The sequence below is a fragment of the Fonsecaea monophora genome, assembly GCF_001642475.1.
Source record: "Fonsecaea monophora strain CBS 269.37 chromosome Unknown Scaff43, whole genome shotgun sequence".
NCBI classification, from domain to species: domain Eukaryota; kingdom Fungi; phylum Ascomycota; class Eurotiomycetes; order Chaetothyriales; family Herpotrichiellaceae; genus Fonsecaea; species Fonsecaea monophora.
The window spans coordinates 85145-105683 of record NW_019173974.1 but is presented as its reverse complement, the minus strand read 5'-3'; the positions used below and the strand labels follow the sequence as shown (position 1 = coordinate 105683).

At 52.0% G+C, this 20539-nt stretch overlaps 7 protein-coding genes across 7 annotated transcripts; 4 read left to right on the top strand and 3 right to left on the bottom strand.

Annotated features, from left to right (window-relative positions):
- Window positions 1-2819: 2819 nt before the first annotated feature.
- AYO21_06293 (hypothetical protein) lies at window positions 2820-9551 on the top strand (the record flags this gene model as incomplete). Its single annotated transcript, XM_022656254.1, has 1 exon — window positions 2820-9551. The coding sequence occupies one exon, from the start codon at window positions 2820-2822 to the stop codon at window positions 9549-9551; it is 6732 nt and encodes a 2243-aa protein (XP_022511417.1).
- A 450-nt stretch (window positions 9552-10001) lies between these two features.
- Window positions 10002-10544, bottom strand: AYO21_06292 (hypothetical protein; the record flags this gene model as incomplete). The annotated part of the gene is made up of 1 exon (XM_022656253.1): window positions 10002-10544. One exon carries the CDS (start codon window positions 10542-10544, stop codon window positions 10002-10004), a length of 543 nt encoding a protein of 180 aa, XP_022511416.1.
- A 722-nt stretch (window positions 10545-11266) lies between these two features.
- Window positions 11267-12496, top strand: AYO21_06291 (hypothetical protein; the record flags this gene model as incomplete). The annotated part of the gene is made up of 1 exon (XM_022656252.1): window positions 11267-12496. One exon carries the CDS (start codon window positions 11267-11269, stop codon window positions 12494-12496), a length of 1230 nt encoding a protein of 409 aa, XP_022511415.1.
- Window positions 12497-13136: 640 nt separating this feature from the next.
- Window positions 13137-14522, bottom strand: AYO21_06290 (hypothetical protein; the record flags this gene model as incomplete). Its single annotated transcript, XM_022656251.1, has 3 exons — window positions 13137-13646; window positions 13736-14084; window positions 14143-14522. 3 exons carry the CDS (start codon window positions 14520-14522, stop codon window positions 13137-13139), a joined length of 1239 nt encoding a protein of 412 aa, XP_022511414.1.
- Window positions 14523-14881: 359 nt separating this feature from the next.
- On the top strand, window positions 14882-15610 carry AYO21_06289 (hypothetical protein; the record flags this gene model as incomplete). The annotated part of the gene is made up of 1 exon (XM_022656250.1): window positions 14882-15610. One exon carries the CDS (start codon window positions 14882-14884, stop codon window positions 15608-15610), a length of 729 nt encoding a protein of 242 aa, XP_022511413.1.
- A 640-nt stretch (window positions 15611-16250) lies between these two features.
- AYO21_06288 (hypothetical protein) lies at window positions 16251-18044 on the top strand (the record flags this gene model as incomplete). Its single annotated transcript, XM_022656249.1, has 4 exons — window positions 16251-16581; window positions 16629-16911; window positions 16964-17647; window positions 17795-18044. 4 exons carry the CDS (start codon window positions 16251-16253, stop codon window positions 18042-18044), a joined length of 1548 nt encoding a protein of 515 aa, XP_022511412.1.
- Window positions 18045-18234: 190 nt separating this feature from the next.
- AYO21_06287 (hypothetical protein) lies at window positions 18235-20028 on the bottom strand (the record flags this gene model as incomplete). Its single annotated transcript, XM_022656248.1, has 4 exons — window positions 18235-18964; window positions 19037-19158; window positions 19252-19553; window positions 19644-20028. The coding sequence occupies 4 exons, from the start codon at window positions 20026-20028 to the stop codon at window positions 18235-18237; spliced, it is 1539 nt and encodes a 512-aa protein (XP_022511411.1).
- Between the last annotated feature and the right edge of the window lie 511 nt (window positions 20029-20539).

The window sequence follows — 20539 nt, the reverse complement described above, 5'->3', positions numbered from 1 at the left end:
ACTCCAGAAATCCAACACCAAGTGATCAGACTGATCTTGAGCCTGAACACCAACCATAAGTTAGCAGGTGATTAGTTACATTATACAATGCTGACTATCGGGGATCATTCTACATTTCAAAGAGAAAGAGTCCCTGGCGGTCCTCCAAGAGCGTCGCGGCATTAGCAACGCCGTGCTGAAACACCTTCTCCAAACGGCATCGTTTACGTTTTGCTGTATTTGGGGCTGGTGCGGTAAACTCGGCGTCCGAGCTGAGACCACACCGTTGATTGGATGGCCTTACATACACTTGCACGTCTCAAGGCACTGTTAGCTATGAGAGCCATGTGCGAAATGTACAAGGACATCTCGTAATTCCGCAGCGCAGTTGTGCACTCTGGGTGCTGGGCTTTGAGGACTCTCAAGATTGTACCAGTACTTTAGGACCATCTACCGCTATGTGCCGCCCTTGAAGACCATACGGTGGGTTGAACCAGGTGGGGTCGGTTGTAATTGGTTCTTCCTGACTTGATGGATGCCTTACAGAGATGACCTCCTGCCGACTGGCTCTAAGGCAGGCTCGCGGGTTCTGTCTGGAGCCACGCATGATTCAATCAGGGGTAAACACTGACGGCTTGTATCGAAGAACTGCGGTCCCTGGCTGGTTGCCCTGTACAGATTCGACCCAAAACATATTGCCCTTGACTTGAAAATTACTGTGTATAAGTAAGTCTGTATCTGGATGGAAAACCGGTCAAATGCAAGCAAGCTCCAAAAGCTCGTACCGTCGTTTGATCGGCATAAGCAGCTAGGTGCTAAAAGGCGAGTCTCAAGCCGCTTCCCCATTGAAAAAGAACGAATGAGAGAACCTCTAGCCTTCCTAATAGGATCTAGTACCCAGAATACGGGTGGCCTTGGATGTCGAGGGCTGGCGGTCGGAGGTGGACCTGCCACACCAACAAAGCTCAGCCCACTCTCGCTCGGGTGCAATGTAGCTGAAGTATATGCAAGTGAGATCAGGCAAGGACGCCACGTCTAAAGTCACCGTTGGTGGCTGAAGACGGGGATACAAGCAGGAATAACAAGCATTCTAGGCGTCAGGAGGAATGAAGGAGGAAACAGCAGAAGGCACGGGATTCGCTCAAGGCAAGTTGCTCGCTTAGCTTGACTCTGATTTAACATCGGGCGTGGCCTTACCTGGCTAAGAAACCCGAAAAAACCAACATGTCCGCTTAGAAAGGGCGGCATTGTTGTGGCCCTGACCATTTCAGCTTGCTTTCGGCAGACAGGGTTAGCCGCAGGCCCACAGGACTGGAGAGAATTCATATACATACCTTAAAAGTCCACCGTCTTTCCCTTCCATACAACGTATCTTTTTGGCCGAGGACAAGGGCCGAACATCATCTCGACGACCGACTATTTTGTTCAAATGCATGCTCATACGAAGACCCTGAGCACATCGAGTATTACACCAGCCCTGACCGACCGCGAAATCCCCCTTTCACCACGATATACATATGCTCGGCAACGCTCGCTGCTCACAGTCCCCCCTGGTTATCGCGTCACCATTCGAATTATCACGGCGCTGTTCGCCATTGGCATCGGAGCAGCCCTGGTGTACACAATCATCATAAAAAATGCCACAGAAGAATCTCGATTTCTGGATGCGGAAGGAAACAACCGACCCGCTTGGCCACCGATAATATGGATGCAGCCGACGATCGTCCTACTGACCGCAGCTGGCTATTCCTGCCTGTTTGACTTGACCGCTTTGGTTATGACGTGTGCAGAGGTTAGACTTCTTTCCAACTGTCGCTGGACCTTGCTGACAGGTGTCAGGTACATCGTAGTGAGCTCTGGGCCATCTGGCTTGAATCGTCAGCTTTCACCGTCTCAATTGCTGTGTGGATTGCTGGTTTGACCTATGCCAAAACATGGAACAGCCCCGATTCCTCATCGTCCGATCTGTGGTCCTGGTCTTGCAGTCATCAAGGCATCCACTTGAACTATGGAAATGATAGTGTTGAATTTAAGTTGCTCTGTCGATACATGGTAAGAGAAATGGGTCTTCGCAGGATTACACGCTGATGAACTCAAGGATTTCGTCTTCTGCGGGGGAATTGTAGTTAGCGCATTGCAGTTCGTCAATATGGTGCTATTCTGGATTGTTCGGAATGGAGAAAGAGCTCAGAAGGAGATATCAAAGCGTAATGCATATGCCAGAAAACATATTTTGGGAAGCCAGGATACAGTTGGCCAGGATGAATAGCTGTGACATGGTAACCGCCTCAACCGCTCTGCAGCGTACAATGGCTGCCGAAGCCTTTGAGGGAAATACTTGAGTTTCAAGAGAACATCCATGGTCAGGCGGTAAATGTTCGAGTTAGTTTCGAAGCAGAAATCGGCAGCATCTCGAGACAGAGACAGGTTTTATGCTATTGTGCTGTTAGAACACGTACAACTGTAAAATCCGCTGGTCAACATCAGGGGTTTCAGCCTTTTTGAGGTTGTTGTTCAGTGTCGACGAAAAGAGAAGGTTTGCCGATGGATATGCCAAGATTTCAGAGTATGGGAAACTTTTTTGAGCAGTAGAGGTCGCCGTCACAGAGGCAGCGACATTGCAGCTGAAGGATTGAAGCCTCTCTAAGTGACGACAGGCGAGGAAGTGCAGAACGATTTTGTTTCTGCTCATGGCCACCAAGATATTCTATCCTCCCTCGTAACGCTTGGACGACTTTGCCTGGATATCCTCTCCACCATCTAGGCCGCCTTCGCACCTATCGCAACCATCACAACTCGCTCGAACTGGCCCATAAGGTTGTGATCCTCGTGTCGCCAAAATGGCAGACCCTAACAATGTATCGCAATACAAATACTCGGCGATGTCGAACCTGGTCCTCCAGGCGGACCGTCGATTTATCTCGCGCCGGACAGATGAGAATACTGGCGACCCCGAGTCTCTGGCTGGAAGACTCAACATCCGTGATATGGGTTCTCGAGTCGCGCGAGATCAAGTACCCAAACAAAAGAAGATTGCGCCAGGGCTACAAGGTGTGGAAAGAGGCTCGATACGTGAAGGCGAAGATGTTTTGGAACGAGAGCAGAGGAAGCGGAAGAGGGGTGAGCCTGCCCAACCTCGAGGTGCCGGCGTCCTTTCCGCTGGCGATGCATTGATCGAAGGGCTCAAGTACCGTCCTAGGACTCCCGCCACTCGGGCGACTTACGACCTACTGCTCACCGTGACTGCAAATGCGCTTGGAGATGTTTCACAGGAAATCGTCCGAAGTGCAGCCGATGCCATCCTCGAATATCTGAAGGACGACAACTTGAAAGATCTCGATAAAAAGAAGGAAATCGATGATATTGTTGGCATTACAATGACCCCCAAGCAGTTTAATGAATTGGTCAATCTGGGCAAAAAGATAACGGATTATGACGCACAAGACGAGGACGAGAACATGGCGGACGGTGCCGGCGCTGACGAGGCCGAACTTGACGAACGTCAGGGCGTCGCTGTCGTCTTTGACGAGGATGAGGACGTAGACGAAGACGGCATTGGACGAACATACGAAGTTCGGGATGAAGACGAAGGGGACAGTGATGAAGAGGAAGATATTCAAGACCAACCTGGCCTTGAAGAATCAGCGTCAGCTGGTGGGGCAGCTGCTCCCGACATCGACCCAGATGATGATGAGGAGGCCGAAATGATCATAGACAGCGGGCTTGGCGAGTCTTTTCGCAGAAAGCGTGAGGATGCCGACTTGGTTCCCATCGACGAAATTGATGCCTACTGGCTTCAACGGCAAATTGGTTCGATCTACTCTGACGCCGTTATCCAGCAGCAAAAGACGCGAGATGCCCTCCAGATCTTGTCTGGCAAAAATCTTGAAGGTGAAGAAATATCCCTGCGTGATATCGAAAACGACTTGATGGACTTGTTCGACTATGAGCATGCGGACCTGGTGGGGAAACTTGTGTCCAACAGAGAAAGGATTGTCTGGGTGACGAGGTGGCGCAGAGCCGCCGAGGATGAGGATGCCCGACACCTCGTGGAGAGCGAGATGGTTGAGGCGGGCCATCGAGCAATGTTAGACGAGCTGCTTGGCAAATCAGGTCGAAACGGGGACGAGCCACGGCCGGCTAAGAAGATGAAGCTGGATTTGATGGACATTGATATCCCCAAAGCGCAAGAAGAGCAAGAAAAGAAAAAAGACGGTGGTCTTTCCGGTGGGCTTCAGCCACAGCGGGTCATCAATCTCGACAATCTCGTCTTCGAACAGGGCAATCATCTTATGACGAATCCAAAAGTCGTCCTTCCACAAGGCTCTACCAAGCGAACATTCAAGGGCTATGAAGAAATCCATGTCCCGCCTCCCAAGCCCAAACGCGACCCTGGCGAGAAGAATATCCCTACCACCGAGCTTCCTGATTGGGCAAGGCAGGGTTTTGGGTCTGCGAAGGAGCTCAATCGGATCCAGTCGAAGTGCTTCCCATCTGCTTTCCACGACGATGGGAACATGCTAATATGTGCTCCGACCGGATCTGGCAAGACGAATGTTGCGATGCTGACTATCCTGCGCGAAATTGGCAAGCATAGAAATCCAGAAACTGGCGAAATTATGCTGGATGACTTCAAGATCATTTACATTGCACCCTTGAAGGCCTTGGTGCAGGAACAAGTAGGCAATTTTGGCAAGCGACTTGAAGTGTATGGAATCCGGGTGTCTGAGCTTACTGGAGACCGACAGCTCACAAAGCAACAAATCGCAGACACACAGGTCATCGTAACGACCCCGGAAAAGTGGGATGTTATAACTCGAAAAGCAACCGATCAAAGCTACACCAGACTTGTTCGGCTCATCGTCATCGACGAAATCCATCTTCTACACGACGACCGCGGTCCCGTCATCGAAAGCATTGTCAGCCGGACTATCCGCAAGATTGAACAGACTGGCGAGCCTGTGCGGATTGTCGGTCTGAGCGCCACGCTGCCCAATTACCGAGATGTGGCGACTTTCCTACGAGTCGATCCTGAAAAGGGTCTCTTCCACTTTGATGGGTCTTTCAGACCTTGCCCTCTCCGGCAGGAATTCATCGGTGTGACCGACAAGAAAGCCATCAAGCAACTCAAGACAATGAACGACATCTGCTACGCAAAAACCATCGAGCACGCAGGAACTAATCAACAACAAATGCTGATTTTCGTTCACTCTCGGAAAGAAACTGCCAAAACTGCCAAATATATCCGTGATAAGGCGATCGAGCTGGAAACAATTGGTCAAATCATGCGGACCGACGCAGCAAGCAGGTCAGTTCTGCAGGAGGAGGCTGATGCGGTCAATGACGCCAACCTGAAAGATTTGTTACCATATGGGTTCGGAATACATCATGCTGGCATGGGCGTTGCTGATCGAACTTCTGTTCAAGATCTGTTTGCTGATGGCTACCTAAGAGTCCTCGTCTGCACTGCAACCCTGGCTTGGGGTGTCAATCTTCCCGCACATACGGTTGTCATCAAAGGCACTCAAGTTTACTCCCCTGAAAAAGGGAGTTGGGTCGAACTGAGTCCACAAGACGTCCTTCAGATGCTCGGTCGAGCGGGCCGCCCACAGTTTGACTCATATGGTGAAGGTATCATCATCACGTCGCAGGCAGAGATTCAGTACTATCTTTCGCTGATGAACCAACAATTGCCCATCGAAAGCCAACTGATGGGCAAACTAGCCGACAACCTCAACGCAGAAATTGTCCTTGGAAACATCCGCACCCGTGACGAGGGCGTTGAATGGCTCGGGTACACTTATCTGTTCGTTCGGATGATACGCTCGCCCGGTCTCTACAGTGTGGGTGCAGATTACGGCAACGATGAGGCCTTGGAGCAGAAGCGAGTCGATCTCATCCACTCGGCCGCCATTGTTCTCGAAAAGGCCGGACTTGTCAAGTACGAGAAGAAGACCGGAAAGCTGCAAGCCACCGACCTTGGTCGCATTGCGTCGCATTACTATATAACACATAATTCTATGCTGACCTACAATCACCACCTCCAACCCTCAATCGGCACAATCGAACTTTTCCGGATTTTTGCTCTCAGTGATGAATTCAAGTACATCCCGGTCCGACAAGACGAGAAGCTTGAGTTGGCGAAGTTGCTCGGGAGAGTACCCATTCCTGTCAAAGAAGGGATGGATGAACCACAAGCCAAAATCAACGTTCTCCTGCAAGCCTTTATCTCGCGCCTCAAGTTGGAAGGTCTGGCTTTGATGGCTGATCTGGTCTATGTCACACAATCAGCAGGTCGAATCATCAGAGCCATGTTCGAAATATGTCTAAAAAAAGGTTGGGCTGGTGTGGCAAAGACTGCCTTGGACCTCTGCAAAATGGCCGAGAAGCGTATGTGGCCTACGATGACTCCTTTAAGACAATTTTCGATGTGCCCCAGGGAATACATCCAGAAAGCCGAGCGGATGGAAGTCCCTTGGTCCAGCTACTTTGACCTTGACCCGCCTCGCATGGGGGAGCTGCTCGGTCTTCCCAAGGCAGGCCGGGTTGTGTGCGACCTTGTTTCGAAATTTCCGCGGCTGGAAGTCCAAGCGCAAGTGCAACCGATCACCAGATCACTGCTTCGTGTCGAGCTGACGATCACTCCCAACTTTGTGTGGGATGAAGCAATACATGGGACTGCTGAGTCGTTCTGGATTGTTGTGGAAGACTGTGATGGAGAGGAGATCTTGTTCCACGACATGTTCATCCTACGGCGAGAGTACGCAGAAGGTGACATGTCTGAACACTTGGTTGACTTCACCGTTCCCATCAGCGAGCCTATTCCACCTAATTATTTCATTTCGCTGATTTCGGATCGGTGGATGCATTCCGAGACCAGAATCCCCGTCTCGTTTCAAAAGCTAATTCTGCCCGAAAGATTTCCTCCTCATACTCCACTTCTCGATCTACAACCTGTGCCTGTCCAGGCTCTGAAGGTCAAAGACTATGTTGCGCTGTATCCCAAGTGGGACAGATTTAACAAAATCCAGACTCAAGTCTTCAAATCCCTATACGACAGCAATGACAGTGTCTTTGTGGGAGCGCCCACGGGGAGCGGAAAGACTGTATGTGCCGAATTTGCTCTTCTTCGACATTGGAAGAATGCAGACGCTGGCAAAGCAGTCTATCTCGCTCCCTTCCAAGAGCTGGTCGATGGTCGTTTCGCTGATTGGAACGAACGGTTGAGCCGAGTGGGTTCCGGAAAGCTCATATCAACACTAACTGGCGAAATTACGGCTGATCTGCGAATACTGGACAGATCTGACCTGGTATTGGCCACTCCCACTCAATGGGATGTCCTGTCAAGACAATGGCAGCGCCGGAAGAATGTACAAAACGTAGAGCTGTTCATTGCCGACGAGCTCCACATGATCGGCGGCGAAAATGGCGCTGTCTATGAGGTTGTGGTTTCCCGGATGCAATACATCCACATCCAACTAGAAAACAATATGCGGATTGTTGGATTGAGCGTCCCGTTGTCGAATGCGCGGGACGTGGGCGAATGGCTCGGTGCCAACAAACACACAATTTACAACTTCAGCCCCATGACGAGGCCGGTCGGAATGCAGTTACACATTCAGTCATTCAGTATCCCTCATTTCCCATCTCTAATGATGGCAATGGCCCGTCCAACATATCAATCCATCATACAGTTGTCACCTGACAAGCCAGTAATCGTTTTCGTTCCGGGACGCAAACAAGTGCGGGCTACAGCTCTCGATCTTCTCTTAGCGTGCATCATGGATGACGACGATGAACGCTTCTTACATACCGACGTGAACGAACTCAGACCATTCTTGGAACGGATCAACGAACGAGCTCTGGCCGAGTCCTTGACGCATGGTATCGGATACTATCACGAGGCATTGTCGACCAGCGATAAGAGAATCGTCTCTCATCTGTTCAAAATTGGAGCCATTCAAGTGATGCTTGCTTCCCGCGACGTCTGTTGGGAAATCCCTTTCACGGCGCATCTCGTCGTCATCATGGGAACGCAGTACTTTGTGGGCCGCGAACACCGCTACGTCGATTACCAGATCAGTGAGATCCTTCAAATGTTTGGTCGAGCCTGTCGGCCTGGCGAAGATGAGGTCGGAAAGGGCGTGCTCATGGTCTCGGCGGTTAAGCGCGAATATTACAAGAAATTCCTCAATGAGGCATTACCCATAGAAAGCCATCTGCAACTCTGGCTACATGACGCGTTTGTCACTGAGATCAGCACAAAGACAATCGCATCTACACAAGACGCCGTCGACTGGACCACCTACACGTACTTCTACCGCCGTCTTCTAGCAAACCCAAGCTACTACGGCCTCAACGACACGTCTCACGAAGGTCTCAGCACGCACCTCTCGGAGCTCATTGAAACCACGCTGAAGGAGCTCTCCGATGCCAAAATCATCGACTTGGATGAAGAAGATGATACCATATCCCCACTGAACCCGGCCATGATCGCCGCATACTATAACATCTCCTTCATCACCATGCAGACCTTCCTCCTCTCCCTTACAGCTCGCACAAAACTTAAGGGTCTCCTCGAAATTGTCACGTCTGCCACGGAGTTTGAATCGATCCAACTCCGTCGGCATGAAGATCACGTACTCCGCCGTATCTATGATCGTGTGCCAGTGAAGATGTCAGAGCCGGTCTACGACTCACCACACTTCAAAGCAATGGTGTTGCTACAGGCACATTTTTCGAGGATGCAATTGCCCATCGATCTCGCCAAAGATCAAGAGGTCATAGTGTCAAAGACGCTCTCGTTGCTCTCGGCTTGCGTCGATGTGCTAAGTTCCGAGGGCCACTTGAATGCCATGAATGCCATGGAAATGTCACAGATGGTCGTGCAGGCCATGTGGGATCGCGACTCTCCGCTCCTGCAAATCCCACATTTTGACTCTCGAATTGTGGATGTTCTCGCCAAGCAGGGAATCAAGGACATTGACGATTTCATGACGGCGATGGATCCCTCTGAGAATCCGGATCAGGCCAAACTAGTGCAGATGATGGGTCTGAGCAATCGGCAACTCGTAGAGGCAGCGAACTTTACAAACAACAAGTACCCGAGTCTCGAGCTGGAGTTTGACGTCGAGGACAAGGAGGAGGTTACAGCCGGCCAGCCAGCCATTTTGTCGATCCGCATCTCGCGAGAGGCGGACGATGAAGACGAAGACGAAGAAGAGGGAGGCAAAAGCGATGGCGCCGACCAAGAGGTTGACATCACAGTCCACGCCCCCTTTTACCCACTCCGCAAACTCGAAAACTGGTGGCTCGTTGTCGCCGAGGAGAAGACAAGGTCGCTCCTGGCCATCAAACGCGTCACGATCGCGAAGAAGCAATTTGGCACGAAGCTGGAGTACGTCGTCCCGACCCCGGGCAAGAAGGACCTCACCTTGTTCCTCATGTGCGACTCGTACGTTGGCGTGGACCAAAGCATGGCTTTTAGTGTGGACGTCAAGGAAGGGGAGGATGAAGATGAGGATGACGAGGAGGGAGACGAAGACGAGGAGATGCAGGATGGTGGAGAGTAGAGATGCACGGTCTAACCAAGCCGCCTTGGGGCTTGTGGCAGCCATGGAAACAAGGTGGAGCCTGTGAATACCTATGAGAATACAGTGAAAATGTAGGTGACTTTTTGATTCTCTGATCATGGTTGACGTCCAGATTTGGATGTGTCAGGGACGCCGTCTATCTTCCATGTTCCTATCTAACAAACTCGGCCATTTCCTCATGTTTTGCTGGTTGGTAGTGACAGTCTTGTATCACAATCGCAAGGAATCAGGGACAAACCGTGTATGCACTTGCGGCAAGTGCAGCCATACCGAAATTGTTCCAGATCTTGGTCCGACTCGATTTCAGCTCCTTTCAGCAGAGTGACGCATTTCGCCATGGAATCTGTATAGCCTTGGAAGTCATTTGACACTACGGTGATGGTAGTGCCGGACCATGACGCACGATCTCGAGCTTTTCTAGCAATGCGTCTAAAGGAGTTGAGGCAGGTTGTTACATAATCCAAGCGACACTTTTAGGGAGAAAGCGTTGTGCGGCAGGGTGCAGAAGAGTATTCGCCTCCTTGTCAGTAGCAAACTATCGCTGATCGTCAGCCACGATCTGCTGAAGGTATTGTTGTGTGCGGCTTCGAGAAACCCCACGTCGTTCAGTTCGCCCAAGATTGACTTTGGCAGGGTATCTTTGATGGGGCGGACGAAAGTCGGAGGGTGGTAGGGATCTTCCCGCATCATCAAGGATTTGGGCTGAGATCCGCGACCGATCCAGATAGAAGAACCTATTCGGTGGAAACCCAGCGAGTCTGCCCACGCAACTGACTCAGCGTCATAGTGGTCAAAGACCTCTGGTCTATGTTCATATCCTCTGTCTCCGACAATAGCCGCAAGAAGATCGTGAAAATGGGCATGTTTGGAGGACTCGGGCCAGAGGGTTGCAGCAAAGTCGCTTGAGCAGCCGGGGGATCTTGGGGAAATGGGTGTGGCAATCTCCTCGCCAGATCGTTTCCTGGCTCTCATTTTCCTTGCAAGGTCTAGGACGTGGCACGCAGAGTGGAATCAAGGTGAGGGGTGGTTTGAGCAGGTATTGAAGTAGAACTAGGCAATCAGGTTCGTTGGCGAGCCTTGGACGGAAGAAAGAAAAAGTGACGTTCGAACACGAAAATCACGAGCAGGCAGATTGGCGAGATTAAGAGTGAAGTGAAGGAAAGTGAAGGAGGAAAATAGTAGGAAGGGCGAACACTTATATAATCATAGGGTAGCTGCAAAGAAATGTTATTCACCGGAACAGCTTTGTGTCGATTCAAACGGGATCGCATGCGTAGTTGACAACAGTGGCTTCCCTCGGTACGTTGCTGGAAGAGATGAGAATGAAGTGAAGCACCTGAAGTGAGTGGAAAGTGAACGCCAGCTACATATCATCTATCATATGCTTCGCCGTAGCTGAGAAACATACTGCCACTGTAGTCTGTATAGTCCGCCGCACCAACTACCCCAGCGTGGGGCCGAGTGTCGCTTCCGAGGCTCCTGTCCGCTTCCGATGGCAACATTCCCCATTGAGTGATATTCTTTACCCGACGACCATGCTTGCTCACGATTACTGTTCTGCTGTTCTATATATCTCTGTCCCAGGACTGGTGGTGCTTCTTCCTGCCTTTGAAGTTCTTTGCGCACCATAGATGAACTAGAAAAATCCTGCCTGTTGCGTTAGAATTGCCTACATTCCGAGTTTCACCTCAAACATGGCTGCCGCCAAAGGTCTAAAGCAGATTCTCGCCAAACAACCGACTGACGTTGTCATCCTCTCCTCTCTACGTACTCCCGTCACCCGAGCAGTCAAAGGTGGTTTCCGAGATGCCTACGACCATGAACTCCTCTCCCACGTCCTGCGCGCTACCCTCGCTGCGAATCCGAACCTCGACCCAGCGAAAATTGACGACGTTGCTGTAGGTGTGGTTCTCGCTGAACTAGGTGGCTCAAAAGCTGCTCGTATGGCACAGCTGCATGCCGGGTTCAACGAACGCACAGGCTTGCACACTGTGAACCGAGCATGCAGTTCAGGTCTTGCTGCCGTCACGAGCATTGGCAACATGATTACAACGGGACAGATTGACGTGGGCATTGGTGCAGGCATGGAGAGCATGACAAAGAATTACGGAAGCAAGGCGATCCCCACTATGCTCTGGGACGAACTCAGGAACAGCCCCATTGACAATGTACAAGATTGCATCATGCCCATGGGTCTCACCAGTGAAAATGTGGCAAAGAGGTATGGGGTGAATAGACAAGATCAAGATGCCTTTGCCGCCGAGTCGCATCGCAGAGCTTCCAAGGCACAGAAATCTGGCCTATTTGACTCTGAAATTGTTCCTGTCAAGGTCAGACAATACGCACCAGAGCATCCTGATGCACCACCCAAAGAAGTCGTGGTTGACAAAGATGACGGTATCAGACACGATGCCAGCCTTGAGAAGATGGCTAAATTGAAACCGGCTTTCTCACAAGATGGGTCTTCAACAGCGGGCAACTCCAGCCAGATCTCGGACGGTGCTGCTGCAACGTTGCTCATGCGCAGATCAACAGCCAATGAGCTCGGTCTGACCAAGAGTATCATTGGGAAGTGGGTAGGGACCAAGGTCGCCGGCTGCAGACCTGACGAGATGGGCATTGGTCCTGCTGTGGTCATCCCGAAGCTCCTCGACTATACCGGCTTGACGAAAGAGGATGTCAATATCTGGGAGATCAACGAGGCCTTTGCCAGTCAAGCTTTGTATTGCATTCGCAAGTTAGGTTTGGATACCGACGTGGTCAACCCAAGAGGCGGTGCGATTGCTTTGGGTCACCCATTGGGTATGACTGGAACGAGACAGCTCGCGACCTTGATGCCGCAATTACAAGAGGGACAGGTCGGCGTTGTGAGCATGTGCATCGGTACTGGTATGGGCATGGCCGGCCTCTTTGTCAGAGAGTAAGCTCTCTCTGCTGGCTGATCTCCCGCGAGTCTCGTCCTGCTCGATCCTACGAGACTCACGCCTCCGTCGTGTCGCCGCCACTACGCCGTTCCTGCGTTGTGAAATCTTGATTCTTCCGAGCCTCATTAGGACAAATATGAGCAGCAGTTGGATCAGCCACCGCTTTCGAGCTCTCACTAAACAACCACAGCATCGCAGGCCCGGCCATCACCAATCGTTCGCCGATATCACTTTATCTTCACATCCTGGCGTCGGCTCTTCGCATTTTGGGAGAAAGCACGCAGTTTCAAATCCATTGGCCGGTGCAAGCTGGCCGCACCAATCTGTATATATCTGTCTTCAGCGGTTGGTCATACCATAGGCATTTGCGTTCTCCGTCAGGTGTCAAAAGTTTGGATTGCATAAACCTGCCGAAGGAACTGGTGTTTTTCGGGGATTTTAGAGAGTATATATTGTGTCCATGTTACAATTTTCTTTCTATTTTTTGTACAGTCTTTCCCTAGCCTCAGGGGACGTGATCTTTCCATCCTCTCTTGGAACCCACAAGTCGTACATTTGATCCCCTTTGCACTTCCACAGAGAATCTCGACCGTAGGGGTTCGAGGTAGTGTTGGCGGTGACCTGCAGTTTCGACTTGCATTCACAAATTCTTCTGCGCAACTCCCCCTTCCGGTTCCTCGTTCCTCCACGCTTCACCCTCTGGCACCAACCTCGGAAGCGGGTACACTGGTAGACTGCGATTCTCGAGCTCGCGCTTGATGACCTTCCAACGCCCGATTTCCATTTCGCGATCAACCTCCGTCTCTCGGCGGGGGAAGATCATCACGTTGGGGCCTAAAGGCTGGAATTTCTGCCGCTGCTTCCTCGGGGTTTTCTGGATAGCGTCGTTCTGTGGTCCAGAGACAGCTTTCAGTGTCTGCTCGGCCATTGGCGTCTCCCCAATCTGAGCGTCGGTTCTCTCCTTGGCTGCGAAATCCAGTGCTTTCTTCTGCTTAGCTAACAACAACTCTGCGAATTTTTTGGGTTTTGGCTTCGCGCTTTGCGTGAGTAAATCCACGAAGGTGGTTAGGGGCTTGTTGCCGCGTAAGATGGTATTGAGAAGAGGATCAGGGATGCGGTGGCAGGTGAGTTGGGAAAAGCGCTTGACAATCTATGACGAGAGGGTCAGCTCGGGTCAGCAGAGCTGGAGAACAGAAAAAAGGTAAAGGTCCCAGGAAGAATGCTAAGGGCAAAACGTACAGCAAACGTGAGGGGATCACTAAAATCAAACTTTGCGCCAGCGAGCTGTTCTTCCACCTCTGGTATGGAAAGTTTGATCTCTTCTTGCCTCTCCGACTCAGGCCTCGGCGCTTCGCTGGCTTTCTGTAGGACACCGCTGGGATCTTCGAGATGTGACACAGTCTCAGAGCTCGACAGTTTGATCTTTAGAGAAGTCATGTCGCCGTGGAAGTCAGGCGGACCCTGTTCAAAAAGAATGGCTGGATCTTTTCCAAGTTGTTTGTACGCCAAACATTCGACGACGGATATGTAAAGGAATGAGAGAAATTCGTCGCGCTGGAGAGGTGTTGTGGTGGTTGGATCGAGCCAGCTACACACATCCTATTTAGATCGCCTTGGGATGCGCAATTGAGGTGGGAAATACATACGGTTCATAGTCGTCTTTAGGATTAGGAGGAAGGTCTCTCCAATGCCCCTGATGGCCTACATGTTCCAATCCGTCCCAAGTAGTGGCTTCAACGTAATGTCCAATCGGCGCAGTTGTTCCAGCGTCCTCCGGCAGGGATTGCTGATCGGAAGGTTCAGAGCGGTTGAGGAGAGAGTTGAAGGAGACTTGGCGGCGCTGTACGTTTGTAAGACCCGTGCCACGTCGCATGCAGTCTCTTGATGACAGGCTGGAGGATTGTCTGGCTTGCTGTGCTTCGCGTTGCAGGAGTTGATGTTTGCATGTCCGACAGATATAGCTGGGTCTGATAGCTGCAGCGAGTCCGCTGCTTATGGACCTTGAGGCGCGACCCGCAGAGGCCATCTCGTGTTGTAGGAACAGACGGGTCCCTGGGCTGGGCTTGAACTGAACTGAAAGATTCTCGTGACCAGATTGAGATGGAAGTTTTGAGATTCGTTGAAGCTGCGGAGCTGCGCACTAAAGTCTACGTCGAAGTAAGACGACAAAAATGCACTTCGGAGGCACAAACTGCGCATGGGTGGCGCATTCGCCTTGGTTCGCTTAGTCGTCCGTATCAAAACCACGTGATAGACTTCAATGTTGCAAGGTTTTCGGACGAAATTCCGATCACTTTGATAAGATCTCATAAATTGTCAGTCGTAGCTCATCGTTTCTGCTCAAGACATCTATAGATAAGCCATTTCATACGACCTGTCTCTCAAATGCTTCGACACTTTTCCATCCCGTGCGGAAAGGACGTGAACCTTTGTCTCAATATAACAGAACCAGCCTTACGCGCGCAAGGCCTCAGTCTAACGACCTGGGCATCATCCTTTGTGCTTGCGGGTTTGCTCCATAAACTATCTGTCGATCTTTCCTCCCTCGCTCGCATACCGGTCCTTGAACTCGGCGCGGGTACCGGTCTTGTCGGTCTCACTGCGGCTGCGCTGTGGAAATCACCAGTGATCCTTACAGACCTGCCGCCCATTGTACCTGGATTGGCGGCCAATGTCAAACTGAACGCGGCGACCGTGAAGGCTGTTGTTGAGTGTGGCTCATTGGACTGGAGCAACCCAGGAACTCTTGCCATCCAGGGCGGTACACTATACCACGCGGAAAAGGACAAAGCCCGCGTTATCCTTGCAGCAGACACTGTCTACTCGGAGGAGCACCCCGAGTTGCTCTCCAAAACGATACTCCGGTGGCTGGCTCCAGGACCATCGTCCCGGGTCATCTTGACATACTCATTGCGTGTGGCTTACCTGGATCAGATTCGGGAATTGTGGCAGCTTCTGGAAAAGGGTGGTCTTGAAGCACTTCATGAAGGTCGTGAGCAGGCCGAGCTTGACATCTGGGACGACGAACGTCTTTGCGAGTGGAGCGTATGGGGATGGCAACGGCACTCCACCCATGCTGACCAGGATCGCACCGAACACACGGGAGACCCTTGACTCGGGTGATCAGTCTCCTGCCATCACGCATCAACCCTCTTGACCAAGACGGACCTCTGCATGCAATCACTTGGGTACATACTTTGGCGGCACAACTCCATGCTAATAGACATACAATAGATTGGATTTCTCACACAAAATCCTCGCGTGCCATGCGGATCTCTAACCGAAACTGCACCGGTCGTTCACCGACCTAGACCCAGGATCGTGGCATAGATTTTTTGTCTCAGTCATTCCACCTTCCTATATCGACAACAAGCTACTCACTTGGTCACATACAGACCTGGCCTCTGCCAAGCGTCTCATCAGAACCGAGGGGCGTGCGATTGCTGTGGACTTAACTGTTGGCTCAACTACATGCTGTCGTGGAGATCCCTTTCCTGATTGGGCGTTAGCGGATGTCGTGATCATATGTCAATATGGTATCATGGCCGCCAAATGTCCAAAGACAACGGCTGAATCGCAGACGAAAGATGCCGTCAGTGGAAGAAATGCTGGAGATGACCGACGACGTTGCAGTGTGATTGTGTAACAATGATCCACGAGAAAAGGTCCCAAGAAATGCTGAAGATACTTATATCTCGGCGCCAATGGCATTTCCCAGACCGCAATATTCTTATTTCTCAAGCAGAGGGACAAGATGGCCGCCAACGAAGCTTCGATTGAAGCGGACAAGATCACTGCCGTCCAGTCTAGTCCTGCTTCGGTCGCCAGTTCTCCAACCAATTCCGCCGACCTCGACGACGTCTACCATCTGTACAAGCGCAGTGATGATCAAGAAATCGACCCGGCCGAATCCAAAAGGGTGCTGCGAAAGCTTGACGTGCGATTAGTCCCTATCTTGTTTCTCATCTACTTGCTGCAGTATCTCGACAAAAATGGCATCAACTATGCCAGTGTGTACGGTTTGCAAAAGGGCACGAATCTGCACGGCCAAGATTACTCCTGGTTAGGCTCCATCTTCTACTTCGGTAAGAGCTGGCCCCGACCTCAAAAATTGCGCCGCTGAACATCTCAGGTTATCTGTGGGCGCAGTATCCGGCAGGGTATCTCTTACAAAGACTTCCAGTCGGAAAAGTGATTGGGGCCACCACAATCGCCTGGGGTATCATCCTGATCACAACGCCGGCATGTTCCAGTTTTGCCGGAATCGCTGTCAACCGTTTTCTGCTAGGCACGTTTGAGGCAGTGGTGAACCCCGGGTTCATTCTCATTATGAGTATCTGGTACACATCGCTGGAGCAACCCTTGAGACTGGAGGCCTATTATTGCACAAATGGCATTGCAACCATGTTTGGCGGGTAAGCTTTTTAGGTTGATTCTTTTAAATCAGGATGCTGACAGCGTATCGAGCTTGATCGGCTATGCTGTTGGTCATATTACAACCGGGCTACCACGCTGGATGTACGTCTTTATTATATTCGGCAGCATCAGTATCGCGCTGGGCATCCTCGCCCTCATCATGCTCCCGGATCTTCCGTCGACTGCCAAATTCCTGACCGAGGCCGAGAAAGTGATTGCCGCGAAGCGTGTCTCCGCCAACCGACAGGGGATCAAGAACCGCCATTTCAAGTCGTACCAGATGTGGCAGACGTTCAGAGACCCCAAGACGTGGATCTTGTTCGTCATGGCCGTCGGCGCGCAGGTCCCGAACTCGGCAATCACTCAATTCACGTCGCTGGTAATCAAGTCGTTCAATGTCGACACTTTGGGGACGCAGTACCTTCAGATCCCCGGCGGCGCGGTCCAGTTCCTCGCCCTCCTCGGCGGAGGCATCATCTGCTCCAAGTGGCCGAATCTCAGATGCATCACCATGATCGTGGCCAACACGATTTGCATCGTGGGGTCTTCGCTACTCGTTGGGTTGCCCGACAGCAACAAATGGGGCCGGATGGTCGGGCTGTGGTTGTGTTTTTTCCAAGGCCTGGGCTTCAGCATGAGTTTGACCATGGTCAGCTCCAACATCGCCGGGTATACGAAGAAGCAACTCACAGCCGCGATCCTTTTCACCGGCTACTGCGTCGGCAACATTATCGGGTGAGTATTCTTGCGTCTTCCCCCCTTGGAAAAAAAAAAAGGAAAAAAAGAACCAGTTCACCCCCTCTCCCTATTCTTAATATTGTTTTCAACGACGACACTAAGCCACTGATGGATCTTTTCAACTAATCCCACGAAACCCGACAGGCCGCAAACCTTCAAGTCGAGCGAGGCGCCGCGATACCATTCCGCCTACGTGGCCATGCTGGTCGGGTACACGATCAAGCTGGTGGCAATCGTCGTCTTGTACATCTACATGTTCCTCGAGAACAAGAGACGGGACCGCGAGGCCGCCGCGTCGGGCGTGGTGGAGGTGGACGAGGAGAAAGAGGCCATTGAAATGGGCATGCACGACGTCACGGAGCTGGATAACAAGGGCTTCAGATATACCCTCTAATAACGCCATAATGCCGGGCAAAGTGCTCGATCATGAAATGAAGATTTGAGGACCCCTAAGAACAGTCCGACAAAGGGGCTACGGGAGAAAAGGAGAAAGCAAGTTGATCTAAAATCGTTTCTATCTCAAAGTTCCTGCCTTTTTTTTTCCTTCTCTCTGCCTTTCTTATCATTTGTTGGGTATCTGCGCTCTATTTTCGCTCTTTGTCAACTTGGGGTGTGTTGTTCTGTTCCATCATCCGTTCCCACATCTCTTGCGCGCAAGGCACGAGCTTCTCATGCCACAGGAACTTGCGGAGCATTTCCAGAATGGCTTCGGAACACCTCACGGCCGGGACGCTGATGTAGAGGCGCCGGAGCATGTCGCGCTGCATGGACGCTGGGACGCCGTAGTCGACGCCCGCGGACGCGAGGAGGAAGACGGCCCACGCAACAAAGTCACGCCCGGCGCCGTCTATGGGGTGCAGCTGCTCAAAGATGGACTGGCACAGCGTGCGCAGCGTCGTCTCCATGGACTGATACGTGCGTCGCGAGCTGTTGACGGGCCCGCTTCCCTTGGTGGTGACGTCGAACAGGAACCGGCCAAAGACGAAGCTCAGCGTCACAATGGCTTTCTCGAGCGGCCGGGCGCCCGAGTCCATCGACAGCCGCATCATCTCGACGGCGATAGACGTGTCCACGGGGAACTCTGCTGGGCCTTTCTCGACCGTCTTGGTCATGCGGTAGAGAAGGCGGATCACTTGGATCGACAGTCGCGTTTTCAGGGCCAGGTCGCTGAATCCCTCGGGCAGGGTCGACAGGACTTTGGAGAGAGATGGCGGGAATGGATGGGTTGGATACGTCAGCGTGCTGTCCGGGGTGATGTTGGTCTTTGGGGAACGACTGCGTCTCTGGATCGCATAGTCGCACATCATCTCAGTCCTGTCAGGGTGTGTCAACAAGGGGGGCCATTAGACATCTGGGAATTGGGTCTAAAAGTCGTGGATTACTCACGCGGTGACAGAATATCGCGTTTGAGGCGGCATGTCACTGGTGGACAAGCCGCCGCGCAGATCGACAATGCGCCGCAGTCCTTCTCGATGTAGCTCGACGTGGTCATCTTGTCCACGATGGAACTGTCGAGCAAGGCACATGAATCAACACTCTCTCGAGATCTTAGAGCATGGTTGCAGTAGGCACAAGAAAGAGAGATCCAAGAAACTGCTTACATCTCCAGCCATCAATGCTAAGACGGTGTGGATGGTCACATCGTCGCAACACAGCCGCGGCACGGTGAGACGGTGATGGAGCTTCCGCATCACGCTCCCTCGAAGGCTCAATAAGGTCTGCTGGAGCTCTTCCGGAGAAGAACCCAGCTGGCTCGCGGGTAGCTGACTCCATACGAACAGCATGGTCGCCTCAAAGAGCAGGTCAGCCTGCACGGCCATCCGGAAGAGGTGTGACAAAAGCCAGTTGCCCCCGTGGCCGTCCTGGTAATTGCCAAGGTTCATGGGCGCATAGATCTGCGTGTCTGGGAAGCATTAGTTGTTGACGTTTTGTCCACCTGCAATAGATCGGCGTCGGAGAGGATAGGGAGCCGTGATCAAGGAAACGGGCGTACAGTAGTCCACCGTCAACTGCACTCGGCCGGAAGACTGCATGGGATAGGAATTGAAAGGATCGCAACGGAGACTCCCCGGGGCTGCCTGTAGGTGAGGCTCCCAGGAGACGACTGCCACGCGCACATCTTCGCTTTTGACACGATCATCATCGTCATCCCAGCTGGGTGCCGTTGATCTTTCTTCGGTCTGATCACTACTCGCATTTCCAGCTTCCTGGGGGATTTGCTTCCAGGTTAGGACTCTGGGCCTCTTAGACCGAGCAGACTTGTCAGTCGCGGGCAGGGTGGCTTTGAGTTCCTTGCGCCGCTGGTTCTGGTAGGAGCTGACCTGCCATTTTTTGGCTCGTGACTTCAGCTGGTCCACGTGCGTGTATGTGATAAACATGATGGAGTAGAGAGCAGAGGCAAGAGGAAGAGGCTGTGGCCTCGGCGGGGAGGTATCATCGAGACGCAATAGTGGAAAACATCTTCATGACCTGTGTAAATAGAGGAGGAAGGCTATAAGAGAGTCTGAGAGGGAATACACGCGAATCAAGGAAAAACATATAGAGTCGACACTCACGACGTACCAGTCCTCGTACCGAAAATAGCCCCCTGAACCACCCTGGCCACCTCAGACAAGTACATGTACCTGGTACCCAGCCCTATGCTTCATCCTTTGTAAGCACCGCCCTGTTTCCTCGTCAGTGATTAGTGCCCTGAAGCCCCCCAAGTACGCGGCGAGTCCGGTATTACCTGTAGGTGAACTCGAATTCTTAGCGAAGAGACCGCCAGCGACTGGGCCAATCGGATGGGCTACCTGGGCGGGCGGTTTGGCGAGCGATGACTCAACCTGCATAGGCGCAATCAAGCCTGTAAAGAGGCGCCGAGCGACGATCTCGAACGGTGAGAAACCG